Genomic DNA, 21,886 nt, shown 5'->3' on the forward strand with positions numbered 1-21,886 from the left:
CTACTGTCAGCTGCTCTCACTCACAAACACACACACACAAATTTTCAAAACACTACACACATTTAGCATATTCACCCATTGAGAGCAAAATGAAACACTGGATAGAAAAATATAAAGATGAAATATTTAGATCAAAATATTGAGCATAGTTCTCATATTAATTTCACAACAAATCAGATTTTTCACACTGCAAACAGAAATCGAGAATGCAGTTGTCTCAGTGAGTTTACTGCTGTTTTTGGACTAAAGAACTGTTCCTAAACGCATCCTCAGTGAGTTCAGGCAAGGTGATCTGCTGACGAAACCAGTGCTCACCTACCCTCCAAAATGAAGAGAAAAAAGGATTTGGAAGCTGTGATTATGGTGGGAGGTGTAAAAGAGAGGCTTAGTTGGTCCTGGTATGAAGCTTTGACAGGGTCACACAGGCCCAACACAGACCAGAGACATCTACTGTTCCTCTCTTTCTCTGTCCTACACTCCTCTTCTTCCTCTCCTATTTTTTCAGCTCGCTTCATCATACAGCAGGTAGCAGTGCAGTACCTGTAGCTGCTGTTTTTATTCATGTGTCTGTTGCTGGTTTGAGGCTGAATGCTGGCAGGTTTAGCCATTACATACAGACATACAGTAAAACATGCATACATGCTTTATATGTTATTAGACACTTGTGTCTGCCTCCACTTATTTGCATTACATTTGTTATATAATTTGATATTTATGATAATTGACACTTTGACTGTGTCATTATTCTCTCACTCATACAGGAGTGTAGAGAAAAGCTCTGTAATGTTTGTGCTGTTGCAGTCAGAGCTCTGTAACTGAGAGCATTTTTAAAAGGAATGCTGCCACTTTCAGCTCTTACAGAGAGAGATGACCAGAAAAGGCTACAGCCTTTCTAAACGCACAAACACCTACAGCCTTTCTATATGGAAAGTGCACAAACAGCTCTGTATTGCAGGGAAACATGATTTCTCATGTGATGGTCCCGGTGGGAAAATAATAATAATAAAATAAAAAGTAAAAAAAAATAACCAAAGTTTTCTTATCAGTAGGTTATGAGGTTATGCAACATGCATGAAATTAGAGACATTTTTTAATTAATAAACTGCTGGGCTACAAAATTTACACATTTTTAAAAAATGTATTTTCATTTTATTGCTTGCAAAAAGTCACAACATTTGGCTATATTAGCCTATAACTCTGCACACATTTTACTTTTGGTCATCCAAAGCTGTTTGTGTTTTTGAAACATGCCCCAAAGAGGCTAACAGTTGGTGAGGGAAGCAATGTTGCTCACTGTTATGAAAATCCAGTATTGACTTAAAGCTGCGCTATGTTAGATTTTTTAGTAAAAATTGAATGACGTAGTATTACTCAGGAGAAAAAAACACATCACACTATAATATAGTGTGTGTGTGTGTGTGTGTGTGTGTGTGTGTGTGTGTGTGTGTGTGTGGGTGCGTGCTCCTGCGAGTGATTCTGTAAAGCCTGAAACAATCATTTAAAAGTCAGAGGTGGCAGGAATTTTTTGGACCACACTGTACATCTTTACATATTAATATCACAGGAACAGGCTCAAAAAAGTTTGGCTCAGTGTTTAGGTCTTGCAAAATCAACGTTATACTAATTAAGGTATGATGACAATAGTATATAATTCACTCACATCCTCAGGAAACACATCCTTTACCAAGTTTTCAAGTTTTTCTGAGTTCTCTTTGAATACTCTTTCAATATGCTCACAAATATCAAAAGCATCTGTTTAGAAAAGGGGTCCAAAGCACAAGTCACATTATAAACATGTTGCATGCAATTATATATTTCTACCAAATTCCCAAATCTTACATGCAGTTTTAAACATGCATGGATACTGCAAATATATAATATTTAATTAAACATTACTGAAATCTGGGAGCACTGCAGCCCCCCCAGCTCCCCCCACTTTCCACATCCCTGATTCCTGCTTCTGAAGAGAGAAAATGTTTGTCAAACTTCGTTAAAAAAATTAGTAGCACCATCCTCTTAAATAAATGCATCTCCTGCAAACGTCCACTCAATAAACAAAGAATCTACTGCCTCAACATATGGCGTATATGTGTGCTATAAACCATGCTATGTGTCAGGCTTTGCTGTTGACAGATCATTTCCCTAGTTTCTGTAATGTTGTATGCAAATGTCAATGCACCCAACACACCTGATGAATCCAGCTTGTTTATATATGATTATTAAGATGTCCTAAAACCAAAATCATCTGTCAGGCTGATATAAAGCTGCACCAGACTGACAGAAAATGAGAAAAGCCTACGAGTGCTGCCACAGCTGGATGCAAATAATTCAACCATAAGCTTTCATCCTCTGACACTGTTTGCTAGATGAGGTCACTAAAGGAGAATGGTTTTGACTTGCACTATGGTGCGCTGCCCTTTTAATTTGACACGTGAACACCAGTGACATTTTCATCATTATTTCCTCTGTTTGTTTAATATTTAATAGAAGTTGCCAGACACCACAATGGAAGAAAGTTATTTCTAAAATATGGTCTATTTGGAGTAGTGATGTCTTGAGACCCTTGATCTATTATCTCAGACTTGTCTTGGTCTCAGTTATTGCTCACTTCAAATTGAGTGTCTTGTCTCGACTGAGAACAGCTAATGTTTTAAAAAAACAACAACAAAGATAAAAGTCAGGAGTACATTAAATTGAATGCAAATATCAAAACTCTGCACTTAATTACAAAATTATATAATTTCATTTTAACAGCATAGCAAAATGAGAAGAAATTTGGACTGGAAGCAGTTAAAGATCATAAGGCTCAGTCTTGAAGAGGACTCAATTATTGGGTCTCATTCTTGACTTGACTAATCATAGCCTCAGAGTTGTCTTGGACTCAACATTGGTGGTCTTGATTACAGCCTTATTATGGAGTCATACATTTGTATTGAGCTTGTACACAAATACCAACCCTGGACTGTGGATAGAAATGCTGTAACATGTAATTCTAGGCTTCTTGTCCTACAGTCCTTGATGTAATCAGTAGTTAGGAGAGAAAGGGGTTGGCTGGCACAGTGTTGGCACAGCCTAAACTTCTATGGCCTGCCTACATGCAATGCTTTTCTTAAAGGTGCGCACTGAAAAAAGTGATGAATTTGATTCACTGGATTCAAATGCATCATCTCCTCATGAATGAGTAAAATACATTACATCAACACAGTCTTGTCTTTCAGTTTATTATGGCAGTAGTTGTATTAATGTAATATTTTATTCATGCTGAAATGATAGACATATTTAGTGCAGAGAAAAGACAATGCATCACTCTATATGTCATTTTAACAAAGTAATGTGATTTTATTATCTTTTTCCTAAGCAGTAAACCACCGCAATAAAATCTCTGGGCCTTACCTGGCCACCCCATTCTGAAAGTTTTAACTACGCCCCTGAATTGAATACCTTTACAAAAATAAGAATAATGTGCAATGTAATATCATTTAAATTCAGTATTAATGGCTTGCCAAAATTAGGAAGCAGGTAGGCTAAATAGAAGTGTGGATTGGTCCGAGACAGTGGCCTGACATGACTTGGCTCTCTGAAGACTTTGTTTTCCTCTGTCTTTGGGATAAAATATTTATACCCACTGTGGCACTGTTCAGCATTAAAGCCTCACTCAAAACAGATGGCTGCGTAGGGCTGCAAAAAATACTGAAGCAAGAGTGCTTGAAATTCAGACATAAACACACACTTTGCAACTGACAGCTATTTTTAGGGATAAAGCAAAACAGATGAGAATGGAGTGTGCAGTTTTTATGTATTTCATGCTTGCCTCTGGAATGTTAACAAGGGACGTGCTAGCACCAATTATGGTTAGCTTAGCATATTCTGTGGTTAGCGACATGATAAATGATTGAAGCTTGACAAAGTTTTTGCTCGGTGAATTGCTAGTTTTTTGTGTTTTGTCTGTTAAAACTGTCTGAATAGTTCGTCTCTGTGATATGAAGCTAGAGCAGTTTTTCATATTGTCACAGAGCAGAGCCACAAGTTTCTAAGGGCTGTGTTTGCTTTGGGTTGAACCACAGCACAGTGTTGCTATGAGGAAGTGTGAATGTGAAGCAAAGGGAGGCTATAAAGTGCTTCCTTGACTTCCCATTTGAGTCTGTACCGTCAGTGATGAATGGCTTTTCACAGTGACGTGGGAGCAGTCAGCACATCCCCGTGACATTCTTACTCATTCTAGGCCCCACGTCACCCCGTGTGGACTATAGTACCATTCCTAACATGCTTATAAAAAGCTCTAGAGGACAGGGGGAATGGTGTGACATTGTGGAACTACATACATTTAATCTGTGAAAAGTTTAGAAAGGAAAATGTGTGGGGGGGAGGGCAGTTCATAAGAATCATAATGTGTGAAATATCACTGTGAGGAAAACTATTTCTCATCATGTGTAGCCAGCGAGGTTGAAAAGTTCAGTAGATATGAGCTAGCCAAAAAGAAAACACAATCACACTCGACGCGCATGACTAACTGATGGAAACACATAACAATGGCATAAGAGCTCTACGGCATGCAGAACGATGACGGCGTACATTTCCACAACCTCACAGGTCAGCGTGTACAGATGGGATGGACCGGGTCGGCCCATCTCCGCTGCCTCCCTGTCCCGGGAGAAAAGAAATAACAGCTTTATAAGGGCGAGTTGAGGCAAAAAAGGGGTGTAATTGAACGTGCAGATGAAAACAAAGCAGAGAGGACAATGCTGTCCCGGAGCAGCCCCTCCATGCTTCATAAATCTCACAGTGACATTGACATTTTCCTCAGCGCCAAGGCTACGGTGATTAGTTTTCCCTGCCTCACGTGCTCACGTGTCCGCATACATATACGCTCTGCATGAGTTCTCATCATGCTCAAACTGAAAAGGGCAGAATGAAAAAGCTCTAAACCTCCCATTGGTGAATCAAATGAGCTTATAGGAGATCATCTGTCAACTGAAGAAAACTCCAAATTGCAGTCTGCCCAAAATGGGACTGTAAAAATCACTGGCAGTTTTGGGTAGACCTGCCAAGCCACAGCTGACAGACTTGAAAGCTCCACCCACAAATGCATTCTTTCATAGTTACTGTCGGTAAGTTGAACAAGCTTTACAGAATGTAAAGAAAATTAGGCCAGACTGGAAGTAGTGTTGTATAATTGTGTTAATGTTAGCATGATGGCAAATCCATCACTGTTGTTTCCAACCTGTGTAATTTTGACTATCCACAACAACACAGTCCAGGGGTCTGTCTCTTGCTTAGTCAGCTAATTTTAAGCTTAGTTTGATCTAACCCTGGAATTTTGGTCATACAACAGGAAGTCACTTTTTGCTGGACTACAGCAGATTTAAATCAAATAGGGACAGCCTTCTGATGGAGGTGGACCCCTCTGGTCCTTTATGGGTCTCTTTTTTCCTTCATTGTGACATTTATAATGTCAATCACATGAAAAATATTGCTTTTTTATTGAAGAAAACAAATCATGCAGTATAAATGTCACAAATACAAAACAATGATTACTCCAATAAGCTAACATGGTGGCATTGGCCACAGTGTTGCTTTTTACTGCTATAAATTTCTTCTCAGTATGATTTCTTCTTTGAAAAATAAGCCTCTTGACTCATTTTTCATGCAACTGGCTGTTTGCTATTTGGTTGTTTGTGACATCACACTTTCAGGTGCATGCATGGGGATTAATGGGGATTCATCGTAGCTTGAGTATCTAAACCTGAGTTAACAGAGCTAAGTGGTTAACAAAGTTTGCATTTGTTTGGTTTAGTGAAGCTGAAACCCTGTGTAAGTTGAAGGTGCTTCGTGAGACAGGCCCAGCTTGGTGGCATAGCATTTTCAACGTTATGTCCAACTCTAGCAAGCACTGCAGCATTCTGATGTGAGTAATTTAGCTATTTTTGGCAAAAACTGAGTGTGTGCTATAGTTTCTCATGATGTTGAATGGAATTTTTCCAATGTCCTATAAAACTTGTTGGGTGGAGCATGAATAGGCCAATTAGAAACCATTCTAGTGGAGGCCATTGGTCACATTCAGTCCTGTTTATGATTGTGTACGTGATTGGGATAAAGCCATGGTGGAGGCATGTGCTAATGATTAACACAGTGGTGTGTAGTGCGGGATGCCAAACCGGACATTATTATTGCCCTTCTAGTGTGACCTCAGACTGAGGCAGAAAGAGTAACCTTGCCTTCCCTGCATACAGGTCAGACCGGGCTGACCAAATTTACCTCTCACCCATGAGGGTTATGTGTTCCCTCATGCATGACTAACACCAAAGAGAGAGAGAGAGGAAAAACTGGTTAATGATAAAGCTGGTGTGGACACATGAGCAGAGCAAGATTCCAAACCTTGGACTTTGTCATTCTTAGCTCGCCCATAACTGTGATAGGACATGCTGTTTGACTGAGTAAAGAAAAATGTACAGAATAGTATGTGCTGAATATGATTGAGAACCATAGGTACTGATCTGACCTTTAAGACTGAGCTTAGCGAAATAGTGGGTGGAGAAATAAGCTTGTTTTCTTTATGTTTATGTGATTGTTTAGGCTAAAGGAATTGAATCGTCCATTTTGATAAAATGAAAACATGCTGATTATCTAATAGGTGTTGCAAATGTACACTCCAGTGTACAGTGTAAAGGTGTCCAAAAGGGTTCTGTGGAGTGATGTCATAGAAGAACCACTTTAGGTTCTATTAGGAACCTTTCAGCGGGTAGTTTTTTATGGAACCACTTTTGTAAATGAGATGTAAATGACATTTTTAACACATCAAACTGATGGCATACTCTGTACGGTGAGTGCCTGGAGAAGAATTCCAACCAGACTGCACTAAGGTTACTGCAAAGATGTGAAAATGTGAAAGTCTGGGGCTATTTTTCTTTCAGTGACATCACTGAGCTTGAGTTCATTGATTGGATCATGAACTGAGGGGTGTACAAAGATAGTGTGGATATAAACCTGCTAAAATAATAATGATCTAAAAGAAACTAGCAGCCTTTTGGGAGAACATTTTGCTGAAAAAGAAAATGGCTTGGAACGGTCTGTTTAAAACAAATCCCACTTGTTTTGACATTTTGTTTCCTTACATAATGAACTGAATACATTTAAAGTACAGCACAAATGTTCAAATACTTTTTTGGGCCACTGAAATGTTGAACTGCAGCTTTTTGTGAAAGAAATCATATATTCAAAAAGATGGTCTGTTCGCCCTTCTCAGAGAGAAATGACACACTAATCCTGTGGTGTACATACTCTGTGTATGTGTGTGTGTGTGTGTGTGTGTGTGTGTGTGTCGCCTATCACAGCTTGTGGCCTGCTTGTGTAATAAGCACATTAACAAAGGTCACTGTGAAAGCTGAAAATCATGGAGCGTTACTGCTGTGGCTTGTTTACATTTTTTTCTATGAAGGCCAATTCAAAAACGTTCCTAATACAGCATACATACATATGTAATAATTAGAGGAGAGTCCTCGGGGTCTTCTTTCTATGAAATAAAAAGTACATGTCTGTAAATTGAAGTTCATGTGTATTTAACACAATCATCATGCTTGTTGTATTTGAATTCTGCAGGTTACTCTTATTTCAATATTAAGTTTTGGTTGGACACAAAAGTATTAAATTCTTGAAACACCCAATGTAAAACTGTCCAATCAGGATTGTTTTCTCTGTGGTATCTAGGTAGATACAGCTAAGCAAGCTCTCCCTCTGGTTAGACTTCAGGAGCTGGACTGAAGTCCTAACCTGTTACAATGAATTAGAACAGGAAAAAAAAATTCATTAAGCTTACTGGAAATCCTAGATATGTCAGTGACTGTGAATACCAGTGGTAGCCTAACGGGCTTTCAGTCAGCTGTTAGAAATGAGAAACAGTTGTGGCAGCTCTATGCCAGGGCTCTTTGCTAAAATAGTCATTGTACATGTGCTACATGCAGGGTAAAACGTCTGCTAATGTCAGTTACTAGTTTCAAACAAAACACAGAATGTCTTTTACAAGTTTAAAAATGATTAATCACGTATGGCCAAGACCTGTTCATGGGAACTGTCATTAACTTAGTGCTAACATACCAGCAAAATCTCATAGGGGCACAAGCTTTTTCTGTACTGACATTTATGGTGAAGGCCTAGCACTGATAGTCACATTTCACCACTGGTAATAACACATTACAGTAAAAAGAAACATAACGCAGAATATGAAGCAAAATGGACACAATGCACAGCCCTGTAGGCAGCTTTACATGGTCGATTCAGTTTCATAGTTTGTAGTGCCGGCCTCTTTTAACCATTCATTAAAAATGATGCAGAAGTGGAGTGCGTGATGTTTCTGGGTTAGCACAGACTCTTAATGGGGAAGCGCTTAGAGGCTGTCGCTTAATTTGTGAGCAGAGTTTTTACATTAACACAGCCTTATGCTTTTTTGTTTGGCTGTTTGAAAAACGTATTAGAACTTCTCCACCTTGCCCTCCATTATAACAAAAGAAAATCTTCAGAGAGCGAAGAAGATGAAGGTGCTGATTCAGCCTGTATGACAGGTTCACCTCTCCATTACAGCATTACTGTTCTTTTTGTGCTTTCTACACACTTGCTCTGCCTATCAACTTTCTCCCTACACTCTCTGTAATCACCTGTCAGCGAAATTTAGCTCGGGCCTCTCTTCTCATTGCGTATGCAGTATCGCGTGCGTGCTGTAGGAGTGTGTGTGTGTGTTCACACGGTGTATCATTCCCTTCATTCCATAAACAATGCTGCCGTGTTTGAAATCATCACAGTCATATTCCATCTGACTGCTTCGTTTTTTATCTCCAGGTGACGACCAAAACACAGTGATTAATCTCCAGGCAGCAAAAACAGTTCAGCCCTCTCATCTTCCTCCTTTTGTTTCTTTTCCTTTTCTTCTGCCTCGTAACAAAGAATAAATCTGATTCATTAAAGCAGTGCGAGCGAGCTTTCAATCGACTGCTTTCTCCTTACTGTTTCACTGTGGAGAGGACTAAGATCATCTTTTAGCGATAGTTGCCATGGATACGCCACTCATGTATAAGAGGTCTTGTTGACATTGCTGAGGCTGAGAGATGATAAACACACAAGTGTAGTCCCAACTGTATGTCCATTTTGCCATTACTTTACAAAACGTACAGGCTTTTAAACAGACAGCATAATCTAATCATCCTCCCAGACTCAGACACTAAACGTGTTAATAGACTCGAGGTAAGGCGGTGCCTTTCCCCTGGCAACTCCATCTACATTAGTGCAGTGTTTGCCGCCAGCATGTCCACTCAGTGCATTTGCCCTAGTGGAAAATTACCTCACTCTCACGAGTCTGCCTCACCAACACAAAGACCTTATGGCTTTAACCCCTTCGCTTTGTGGACGTCCATAATGCTTATTACCCAGTAACAGCATAGAAGACAGTGGAAAATGAACTAAGTTATGTTGGGACTGAAGACTAGAAGGTCATGAATGTTAAGGGGATAAATACAGAAATCCCTCACTCCCCGCATGTCTGTCAGCTTCTGCTTCTTTCGTCACTTTCCTTTCTTTTTTGATGCCTTCCATAAGAACACAAAACAAAAGCTAATATTTTTTCATTCAAGCCTCTTCATGTTACTCTATGAATGGGATAACTGAGAAAAATATCTTACAGATGGGCAGATCAGCTATCTTTAAGGCAAATTTACAGTAACATGTCAATACACATTAAAAAGGCAGACCAGCTCTCTAACTTATATTCTGAAGTGGCTAAACACAAGTATTCACATGAAATCCAACACCAACAGAGTGGGGTGCTTTATATGAGGACTATACCATAAACATACCCCCAACTCCCCCATCCAAATATATATGCAGCAACATGTCAAAATCTGTGCTAAACACTTTAAGGCAGAGACCAGGCAGACCATTACTAGACCAACTTTCTAGCTTATTATCACATGCTTGATGAAGGAGCTTCTGTAAATCTGAGAATGTTTAAGCTCCTGTTGCCACAACAAAAATAGAGGCAAAAAAATGTTTTCCTCAGTATTTATCATATCAGTATTGGTAACAGTGGCACATTTTATGGTGGCATTAATTATATCAGTAGATGAAAAGTACACAGATCAAATACTATGTGACGTAAACATGAGAGATACAGCTGCCACTATAGGGATGGGCGATTATGCAAAAATGTAATATCCTGATACTTGAAGACATTATCACAATACACAACACACAATATGTATCACACTATTCCAGTTTAATAAGTTTAGTTTGATAAACTACAAGGCCCTAGTACTGGCACATTTAAAAACACTATCAGAAACTATGAGTGTAATCATTTTATTCAGCATTTCACATCAGTTCAGTGCTTCACAAGCAGCACTAGAGTAAATCCAATTAAACTGGACTAATTATACTCACTTTGTAATGAGACATCTATGACATGCTCAGAAAAGCACATTGTGACATAATTTATCATGATAAAAATAACAAGTCGTCACATTGCCCCCCCACATACCACTGCAACAGATAGACTGATGGATTGGCCACTTTCGCCATGTTTAATGGCAATAAATCTCCATGAAACTTCCACATTGAACATCTAATTCTTAGAACAAGGCAAAGTCATATCAAGCACGTACACATTCTCCTCCACACTGAGACAGATTGTTGTACTACCAGTTTTAGGAAGCAGGCATTATGATCTTTTTCCCCTTAGTCACTCTGTGATTCATGATGCTGTATATTCTGAAGTGGCTAAACATATTCAAACATATTCACATGAAATCCAACACCAACAGAGTGGGGTGCTTTATATGAGGACCATAGCATAAACATAGGCTGTGCTGGTCATTAAATACCCCCAACACCCCCATCCAAATATAGATGTTTTCCGTGAAACATAAAGCTATTACGTTATGTTACTGATAAAGCTTCAGTGACAACTTTCTTTTTTACTCTTTTTACAGCTCCAAGTAAGTGTAATTTTTCCGAAGTGTAAGCACGTGGACATGTAATAGGAATGGGAGAAATCAGAATCAGAATATTCCAAAATATAAGTAGAAATACACACATTGTAATAAAATTGTATGATAACGAGGCTTTATTATTCTCTGCTGGAAAATACAGTATACCTTTAGTTACTTTATTAAATAGGTCAGTATGTACAGTACTAAGCAAAAGTCAGAGACTACTCTTCATTTATTGACATTCCAGTTAAAATTGCCATTAAGTACATGTTGTTCATTTATCAATAACAGGAAACACAGACATTATACATTTAACAGAAAATTACACAGAAGCCTCAACAACTAAATATAATAACAGATTTTTTTCAAGTATTTTACAATCACAGTAATCCCAAACACATTCAGTTGGGAATTTATTCTATTTCCTTTTCTCAGAAACAGCTGCTTTTAAAGAGCAGTTTTGAAAACTCTTGTTTTTTAGCTTATTTTCCTTTGACTGTCCCCTTTCTTATGCATGTGAACTATCTAATGAATTCTCTCATTTGTATTTAACAGCTGTTTGACTGGAAATAACATTCAGTAAATGACTTTTGCGCAGTACTGTATGGTGTGAAACGGCTCGAGCTGGTCCGAGCAGAATATACACGCTTCACTGTGCTACTGTTTTTGAGTTTGTACTAACAACATTCCAGTCTGTTGGCTGTGGACTGTAACTCAGGCAAAGCCCTCTTTCAGGCGTTTCATTGGTAAACACTGGCGTCAGGGGGACGGCCCGTTTGGAACTTGCTTTAAAGCACACATCTATCACAGAGTTGTTTTTCTCCTTCAACCAACTTACACTTCCCATAAGAGAAGAGCGATGAGGCTTACTAACTGATGGCAACTGATACCTGACACTTCCCTAATTTATCCCACACAACTTCCTTTCAATTTCCCCCATGTGATATTGGCAATATTCAGTGGCTTCACCACACTGAACTCATGTCATTAAATGCTGTAAATGGCCTCGTAAACCTGACATATTTGAAGTGTGACATGCTGTAAAATGGCCGCGAGTCAGATTTGCTGAGTTCTTTTATTGCAAAAATTTATCATCTGAAAATGAAGCATTTTATCATTTCATTTTCTCTCTATTCCCATTAAAGAGCATAGCCAGTGTGAAGAATGACTTAAATGGATGCATCCAGAATAGAAAGATTATAACCATGGTGTACAGTTGATTCTCATTTTGTAATTCTGGTGCATTTTGTGCCCCTTTAAATTGCATGTTCCATCTGCATTGGCAGCGCTCCACTGTATGAGTCAGTGGTATAGTGGAAATGCTTATGTGGTGTCTTCAGGGCCCCCGCTACTAAAGACACTCACACCCCTGCGGTGGGCCAATCTGGAATCTATCTCACCTTTCTCTACCTGTTGTTTCTGCCCACCATGACCGACACATATTTACTGCAAACATGTCAGAGAGCATTTCTCCTTTCAGGATATGCCTTACAAGGACAGTGGAGTGAGAGGATGTTAAGCACATGGGCCACATTCACGTGCAGAATACAGAGAAAACCCTATAGTGATAATGATAATAATGTTTTGTTTATATTGCACCTAATTGTACAACCGTTTGACACCACTCTGAGCACAATAGATCATCTGCACCATAATGTATTATTGTTTCACTATACAAATGTTGATATCACTGTAAAATATTGTTAATAATTCTGGATTAAAAAGTTCAGTCTTAGAAGCTGGTTGCATTTTCTGCTTCTGACGATTCAAGTAATTCCAAAAGACCCGCAGCATCTTTGCTTGCAAATTTCCTCCACTTGTCCGTTTCCCAGTAAGGACTTCTTGACAGCTATACATCTTTTTGGACGCATAGTGTTGAGTTATTTTCTTACAGTGGAAGGATGGACAGAAATATTGTGGATTTTTTCAGATTTGAAGCAAGAGTGGGGCTTGATTTTCTCCTCTCTCTCATAGATGAAAGCTTTATTTACTCTTTATCTGATAAAGGCAGTTTTGGTGGTCTACCAGGTCTTGCTTGGTTGTTAGGAGTCCCAATTTCTTCATCTTTAAACATTTTTGTGCAGTTTTGGAAACTTTTATTTATTTTCCTTTAATTTTTCCCTTCCTTATGCAAACGAATTCTCTCATATCTAATCTCCTCAGAAATATCCGTTAGAAAATGAATAACTTAACAGCTGTTTTGGCTGAAAATTAAATGAAGGCTGGTCTCTGACTTCTGTACAGTACTGTATCTATTCACATATGCACCTCTTTTTGACTCTTTTATATTTGTTTTCTATGTTTTGTTTTTCATTTATTTTTTACTTATTTGTTTTAGTGTAATGTTCTCTTGAATATTTGTTAACAGGCTCACATACTTGTCTGGTCTGTGTAGCATGTTACATGTGTGCGTTCACAAAAGCAAATGCTTTGCATGCGTAACATACCTGGAAAATGAATCTGCTTGTTATTCTTATCAAACCTAAAGTCCCTGAACAACAAACCAAACAAACGAAGCACTAGGCCTCTTAAACACATAACCCGCTAGGGTATTTCTGGTACCTATACCTTCAGACAGATGGCAGGTGTGGTTCCTTTGTGAGAAAAGCAAGGGTGTGGCGCAGCACTGACAGGATGGAAATCAGGTGCAGAAAGGGGAGGAGCAATGACTTGTTAGTTGTCTTAAGTTTGTGGTTGCCATGGCATACTCTGTTAAAAGTATGATCTCATCCTTTAGCTCACATTTTCTTCCCACAAAGGCTTTTTTTGGCACCTAATCAGAATACCTCGTCTATAACCTTTTGACATCACATCACTATGGCACCTTATATGATTAAACTTTTGGGGATTGCAACACTTTATTGACTCTATTTTTTGATTCTTTAGAATCTATTTATACCACATTGCACATTTAGATTGTGGAAACTGACCACCATCATAAATCCACCTGTTTTATACGCTCCAGGCACACAGGCAGCAAACTGATCATGTCACACCAGCAACTGGCTTACTTTGTACTTTCACCCACAGCGGCTGATAATAAATAAACCAGACAGACGGCTCCTCATTCTCTCCCCCTCCCTCACTTTCTCCTCCTCTGCACTATGAACGTTCATAACCCGACAAATTTATCCACCACTGTGCTACTGAGTTCAAAGTCCTGCTTGGATTACAGTCCTTACTGTGCCATTAGGCCACTCATCTAAGGGAGAGAGTAGAGTCAAGAAGGAAAGAGTTTCTTCAGTACATTTTATTAGAGATTAAATTGACCTTTTATGTTTTCCAAAAAATGTAAATGATATACGTGTAAATTACTCAACTCAGAATGAGAAAAAAATACTTGGTATTGTATTTTAGGCCTAGAAATGCATCTCCGAACAAGTCACAGAAACCTGTCTTTCCTCAGACTCTCAAGTAAAAGACTAACCTAATGCTCATGATCATAAAAGCAGAGACCATGCTAGGTAAGCTTACACAGTACAGTTTCCATGTGAGATGTGCTAGAGTATGAATATTTTCTCTCACTGCTATGCAGCCTGGAGACTCATAGAAAAACAAAACACTCTTGATATATTAGATCAGTATCAATTCACTTATGTAATAATATCAGTCTAGGAGAGCCAGGCAGTAGGGTAGTATGGCTGCTTCTGAGTGAAAATTGCTTTAGCTGCTCTTGCACCTTCGTGTCCCTTTAAATTTCAGGGAGGCGTGGCTAAGCTAAAGAAAGCGTGGTGTCCCAGTCACAACAAGGCGGGGTCGCGGTGACGTCAGAAACATCAACAGCCAATAGGCAGAGCCGAATCCCCCCTCCTACCCAGGCAAAACACTCAAGGGCAGAATAAGATTAAAACACTGCTGCTGTAAAAAACATTATTTGGTTTTAGATTTCCTCTTTTCTTTTTCTTGTTCACTAGACCTGAACAAGACCTGACTGCCCTTTACTGTTCGTTTCAACGCTGCTCTAAAATAAAAGATTTACTTGACAAATTTTCAACAGAGATGCTTTTTCCCATTCCATGACTCGCATGAATATGACAGGCTCCACGCTGAAAAAAGCTCACAAGCACATTAAAAAGGTACACTTACTTACAGTATTTACGTTTTCCCCGGGTAGGCACAGAAACGGTTTAATACGTAACTGGGAGCAACCCTTCTAATGTACTTGTCGCTGATTGGTCGGAGTTCTCGGGGCGTTTTTCTCTTAATGGACGTCTCTTTGAATCAATAGCAGGCTGACTTGCACTGTGACGCAGGCTAAAACGAGCCAATCATCGGCGTCAGTGGGGTGTTGACCTCCGAAACCGCATCACCGCCCTCCACGGCTCCGCGGCGGAGGGTTTGGCTATAAAGCGGATTGTGGCTCTGGTTTAAAGGGCAGAGTGGTAAAACACTCCCGGGCAGTGGGGGGGAGTCGGATTGCCTGTTGAGAAGCAGACCAGCCCACGTCAGAAATATAAAAATAAAAAATAAAACACTGACACTGTCGTAACTGGAATACGAATCTCAATCTTGAACTCTTTAGGGTAGAAGTCGCCGTGTTGAACGTTGAACGTCGTCGTCAAGCAGCTCCTGGGATCTAAACGGTTGCTACGCGAATCCAGCTCCTTAATGTGAGTACAAGATCAGCTTTAACGGTGTTAGTACGCTTTCTGAGTGTTTGCTAGGGTTAACTAAGTTAACGTGCACGAGTTGTTTCAGCAAAATCGCCGTTGTCATTGTCTGTATTGTCGTTTTTCTTTTCGGTGGTCTCATTAAATCCCCCTCCCCACCAAAGCGAAATGTCCATTAAGTGAGACAAGCCAAACGTGCTAACCAACGTTAGCTTTCTTAGCTAACGTTGGAGGTGAAGTAGTTTCGTGCACTGTCACTGGTTTTGTTTTAAGTCAGAAATGTCGTTGTGTTCAAGTTTAGCCCGGAGTACTGGAGAGGTATGCTTTACTGTACGAACTGTGACAGATTATCTCGGGTTGGTTAAATCCGTGTAGGCGTCACCGAGCTGTCTTCTTGCTAGTAAGACTGGGACGAAGCTGAAGGCAGCTCCTTGTTTGAATTTTCCCGTTCCACCTTAAATGGTGCAGCAGTTGCATTCTCCCTCAGGCGCCAGAATGTAGGAGCTGCACCATTTAAGGTGGAACGGGAAAATTCAAACACGGAGCTGGCGACTAGGAAACCAACTTCAGCCTCGTAAAACTGAGTTAGCTAACGTTAGTTAACGTCAAATAAAACCTGCGGGCCACAGTCTGTCCTTAGTGTCACTCTTCAACCCTGTGTCCAGCAAAATAAAGCCATAAATGTACCTCAGTTTAGGGTATAAATAGTCCAGAATCTGACTGATGTTAGCGTAGTTATGTTTCGCTTATTCTCGTTTACAATGTAGGTAAATTGTTTAAAAGCAGAACAGCAAACTGAGGCTAATCCTCTGTCAGCCAAAACCTGGATATGTCACCTTCCCATATAGGTTATTCTTTGTCTTTTTCATATCTTTAGACATAGATATAATTGGTCAGCTGTACTGGGGTTATAAAAATAGTCTGTGCTTTTTTGGTACAGGCTAACTGTATTAATTGTGTTATCTGAATATTGGTATTGAAAATTTGGGCGACACTGTGAAGCACATCATGCATTTATATCCGAAGAAAAACGTATCGTTACTGTACTAATTTGGTCATCCCTGTGTTAGCTACACCCTGTGTAGATCGCCATGTTATTGGCTGCTTTCTAGAAGAAACCTGATCGCAAAATCTATTGCGCAATGTCGTCTCCAAGTGTCGCATTGTTTGAAAATGCCCCATATTTCAGTGAAGCAGCTTTCAGTCCTTGGTTTTAGGATTACGGTACGAAACCAGTGCGGATTATGTAACATTCTTGTGACTTGTCGAGCTGTCTATGATCTCTGAAGTGACCACACTCGTTTGAGATTTTTCTTCAGCATTGATAAATTTAGATTTTAGTTAAGTTTTTATAGCTGAATCTTTCATTTTGAATGAAACTGCATGCTGTCATTGTGAATGTTTATACCAAATGCTTCAGTTTGATTTATATGTGCACTAAATGAGTGGAAAGTTGAACATTTTGCCTCTTTTTTTCCCCTTCCTCTAAGGATAAAGAAGACTTTCCTGTGGAACGGCAAATATTTTCCCAGCAACCAGCATCCCTGTCCGAACCGATCACTACTGCCTAGGAGGTTTTCACAGCACCCCGGATAAGACAGCTCTCGACTGCAGACATACTTGCAACTGTGAAGCAGCTATGCAGCTTGAAATCCAAGTAGCACTCAACTTCATTATATCTTACCTGTACAACAAACTCCCTCGGCGTCGAGTGAACATCTTTGGCGAGGAGCTGGAAAGGCAGTTGAAGAAGAAATATGAGGGCCACTGGTACCCCGACAAGCCATACAAAGGGTCTGGGTTCAGGTGTATACACGTGGGCGAGAAGGTGGATCCGGTAGTGGAAGAAGCAGCCAAAGAGAGCGGGCTGGACATCGAAGACGTCCGGAATAACTTGCCTCAGGACCTCAGTGTGTGGATCGACCCCTTTGAGGTGTCTTACCAGATTGGGGAAAAGGGACCCGTCAAGGTGCTTTACGTGGATGATAACAACGAGAACGGGTCAGAGTTGGACAAGGAGATCAGAAACAGTTTTAACCCAGACGCTCAGGTGTTCATGCCAATCAGCGAACCCGTGGGAGTCTCCTCCGAGTCCAGCTCGCCGTCGCCTCCTTTCGGCCAGTCTGCTTCGGTCAGCCCCTCGTTCATGCCACGCTCCACTCAGCCTTTAACCTTCACCACAGCCACTTTTGCCGCCACCAAGTTCGGCTCCACCAAGATGAAGAACAGCGGCCGCAGCAGCAGCAAGGTGGCGCGCACCTCTCCCACTAACCTGGGCCTGAATGTGAACAACCTACTGAAGCAGAAAGCCATCTCCACTTCCATGCATTCTCTCTATGGCCTTGGCCTCGGAGGGCAGCAGCAGAAGCCTTCAGCGCTCTCCCCTGATGCCAAGGAGTTTGTATACCCCAACCTGCAGGGCCAGGGCAGCTCCACTGCGATGTTCAACAGTGAGAATCCCCTCAGCCTCAGCCTCAGCCCTCAGCAGTATAACAATGCCTTCGATGTGTTTGCAGCCTACGGCAGCCTCAATGACAAGTCTCTCATGGATGGTCTAAACTTCAGTCTGAGCAACATGCAGTATTCTAACCAGCAATTCCAGCCAGTCATGGCTAACTAATGAATACAGAATGAATTATTTATGAATGATTGTTGGCAAAAGAAGAAAAGGAAAAAAAAATGACGCACACTAGTAAAGGACATGAAAAGGAACTGTGGACATGGAAACAAAAATCCCTATTAGTCACTGAAAAGCGCATGTGCCCAAGGGTGTTGTCTTTCTGTGCCCCCTTGAGTTTGTTTCTACTAAGAGCTTGTTGTACAAACGTGTCCAAGCTTGGTTACTTTCAGTCAAAACACATCATTGTTTTCTTTTCCTATTTTTGCCAACAAAGCACAAAATAATTTTTTACTATGTTTTAAAGAAAATACTTCTAAAATATTAAAAAAACATAAGCTTCAAGTTCTGGCCTCTTACAGTATTTTAAAGTTGGTTAAGACTTGGCTGATTTTTAAGAAATTGGCACTAACGAATATATATCTGGGGTTACTTGGTCTTTTTTCTAATTGTATAATTTAATTGAGTACAGAGTTTGTAAAGTATCAGAGTATATATATTGTTTCTACGACATGGTATTGCATTTATATCTTTTTACTACTCCAGTGATCTGTGATGGCTGCAGCAGCTTTATGTTATTATATATTTTGTTTTTTAATAAAATTGTTGAGGAAATCCATCTTTAAAATAGATCAAATATTCTGAAGATTGTGTACAGGATATTCTTTAGTGTCGGAAATTCAGTGTAGGAATATTTGCTTTTTTTGAAACACAAAAGTTGTATTTTCTGTTAAGAGTTAAAAAGATTTTTGCTATATTATGGACAATGTAATCGTATATATATTAATTTTGTACCTACATTGTGCAATACTTGATAAAATACGGTATAACAAAGTATTTTGAGTCAGTGTCTTACATGTCAAGAGGGACTGAAATAGTTTATATTAAGTTTGTATTAAAATGCTTCAAAATATATGCTTGTCTTTATTTTTTTTTATTTCATATTTGCACCCTGGCCTTTTTCAATAAAAGCAACTTTAGTCGAAAATGAGCTCTCAGTATGATTTTTTTGTTTGTTTGTTTTTCCATCATTCCAGATATATCGTAGCATGAAAATCATAATGAAATGGTAGAGCGAGTATGCCTTTGAACCCACAACAGAGTTAAGATGATTTTAACTTGGCAGCAGTGTGGGGTCAGCAGGCCCAGGAATGGTTGCTGAGAAGTCCAGTCTTCTGTCTTTCTATCTTTATGACACAAGGCAATTGTTTTAAAACTGGGTAGCACCTTGAAGGCATAACAATGCAACCCATATGTTGAAAATTTGTTGGTATTGTTAGCAGCAGCAGCTTATAGTGGAGGGATGAGGTTGTTGTTGTTGTTGTTGTGGTGGTGGTGGTTGGCTAATAAACTAATTTATTTGATTATACTGTTCGTTACTGAGAAAGCGATTGATTTTAGGCCTGCCTTATGGGCTAATGAAGCAATCAGATGAGTAAGATGTGAGGGGGAGGGCAGAGTATTTATTTTGTATTTCTGGCTTACATCAGTGTAGGACATTTAGCACCTGGGGGTTATGAGCATTCCAAGCAGACCAGTCCAAAATAATGTGTCTCCAGCAGCATGTGGGTCAGATGACTTTCGAAGGAAATGTCGACAAAGCTAAACAGACTCACTGTCCTGATTTTTATCTTTCTTAGTATTGTAAATGAAAACAAACTGGCTGGACAACGTCTCAAGAATGTCACGTGCTTCCTTTTTTACTCTGTAATTTAGGTTACAGCTTTAAGTGTGTGTATTCATAATATCAGCAGGTAGACCTAGTTCATGTTGTACAGTTATTAGGCTTTAAAGTTTGGACAGCTTTACTCATTGATTGAGTAATCACGCCTGCAGTCATATATGTGGCAAAGGTTGCCTCAAAACATTCTGAATAAACTGCACGTTCAGCTCTATGGTGTTGTGTCCGGCCTCCCTCTGTGAAAGCTTGTTACTTTTGTGGACAGACCAACCTTGCTCCGCAATTAGTCTTGAAATGTGCACTTTGTTTTCGCAGCTGAGTGTAAAGCCCCTCTCGTGAGAGCTGAGATTAGACTGTTCACGCATTCACAAAGCCTGCTTGTTTATTTCCAATGCTGCAGTTCAAAAGTGAGCAAATACTTATTGTGAACTTGGATATGACCAAATCGCATGTTCATCCAAGGGTTTTTTTCCCATTGGAAACCACTAATCTTTGTTACTGTTGATAAAGCGTTCTAGAATGTTCTGTGCTAGAAGATCTACATTTTCAAAATCAGACTGCTGGCTTCATATTTACTGCTACTATGGATTTCATCTTTACCATGTTTTCTTTCTGAGTTTTTGATTGTGTCCACTGGTTCCAATCACAGTTGCCTATAGGGTGAGATGTGTTCCTGATACTACAGTAGGAATTTTATAGAGCAGCTGTATTGCCACGAATCATCCAACATACTTTAAAGCTGTGATGAAAACTCCAAGCTGCACTGCACTATATTGAAACAATTTCCTGAGTATTAGGACCTCATCTACTTTCTCTTTGAGCAATAGACTTTCCTGATGGAAGACATATAAGGGTTTGAGGGGCCAAGAAGTGAAAAGGGTCAGAAGAACCTTATGTCGCCTTCACAATTGCTTCATGAGTTTGGTTCACCAAAGAACATACAGTAAAATATACCAAAAGCATTTCAATATAGTGGATTGAAGACACCCCAATAAGTTTGGCTTATGGTGTCATTTCACATATAGTCTAACCATGATGTAGCCAGTAAACTCTATCAAAATAAATATCAAACTCTGGCTGCATATGAAGGCCACTTTTGGTATGTTACTAGTCAACATAGAGGTTGCTGGCATGTACAGTATCTTAGCGACGTTTCTGGGAAACTAGGTGGGGCAAAGTGCGTAAGTTCAGTGCCTTTACAAAAATGCTCGGTATTTGTATAGAGGTTGAAAATCAGGTCAATCAAGTACATGAATTCACCATGCAAGACTATTTTAAACCCAAGTGGAAAAGGGAAAAAAGGGAATCTTTTGTGATCACGTCAGCTTTTATGACGATTACATGACGCGTTTAGCCACTCTTTTACTGAGCATCACAATAGAGGTATGAGACAAAGTGGTATCAGAATGCTGATGCTTTATAATCAAAGCCTGTAGATCATTGCTGATTAATCCATGACGTCACAAATGCACCCAATTATGACATCACAGCAATTGATCTTGTAATTTCAAAACAAATCAATGACACAAAGCACAGGTTGTGGCATCAAAAAGACACATTTATATAGCAGCTCTTGGAAAATGGCCTTTTTATTTTTATATCATCATCTGTGGTACAACGGCAGGGCTTAAGTGGCCAAAATGAGGAATTGATTCTTCTGCGACAAAACCCTTCGCACATAGAATGACTTGTGACTGAGTAGCGTTCGAGCAGAAGCAGATGCAGTATTGATGGATTTTGTTTGCCGTTGTTGTGCTTCCCTCTTGGAGTGTATCAGTGGCAGCGGCGGAGACCATTCCTCTCCCCCCGGTCCCTAAAGTATTTGATGTTCCCGGCCCTGTGTAATTTAATCTCGGTTGGCTCCCTGCAGCTCTCACCCATAAACCTCTGCTCTTATAATAGGAAGCTGCAACACAATTTCTCCTCTAGTCTAGCTTCCTCTGCTCAGGAGAGATAAGACAGCAGTTTGTTTTGGTCACGAATTGCCCGCTGGAACTTAATTGTTATG

At 39.8% G+C, this 21,886-nt stretch overlaps 1 protein-coding gene across 1 annotated transcript; it reads left to right on the forward strand.

The window, feature by feature from the left end:
• The first annotated feature begins 15,340 nt into the window (after nt 1-15,340).
• tob1b (transducer of ERBB2, 1b) lies at nt 15,341-19,185 on the forward strand. Its single transcript, XM_036572904.1, has 2 exons — nt 15,341-15,580; nt 17,071-19,185. The coding sequence occupies exon 2, from the start codon at nt 17,220-17,222 to the stop codon at nt 18,198-18,200; it is 981 nt and encodes a 326-aa protein (XP_036428797.1). The 5' UTR covers nt 15,341-15,580; nt 17,071-17,219; the 3' UTR covers nt 18,201-19,185.
• Nucleotides 19,186-21,886: the final 2,701 nt, after the last annotated feature.

Source organism: Colossoma macropomum, unplaced genomic scaffold (genome assembly GCF_904425465.1).
Source record: "Colossoma macropomum unplaced genomic scaffold, Colossoma_macropomum, whole genome shotgun sequence".
In the NCBI taxonomy this organism is placed as follows: domain Eukaryota; kingdom Metazoa; phylum Chordata; class Actinopteri; order Characiformes; family Serrasalmidae; genus Colossoma; species Colossoma macropomum.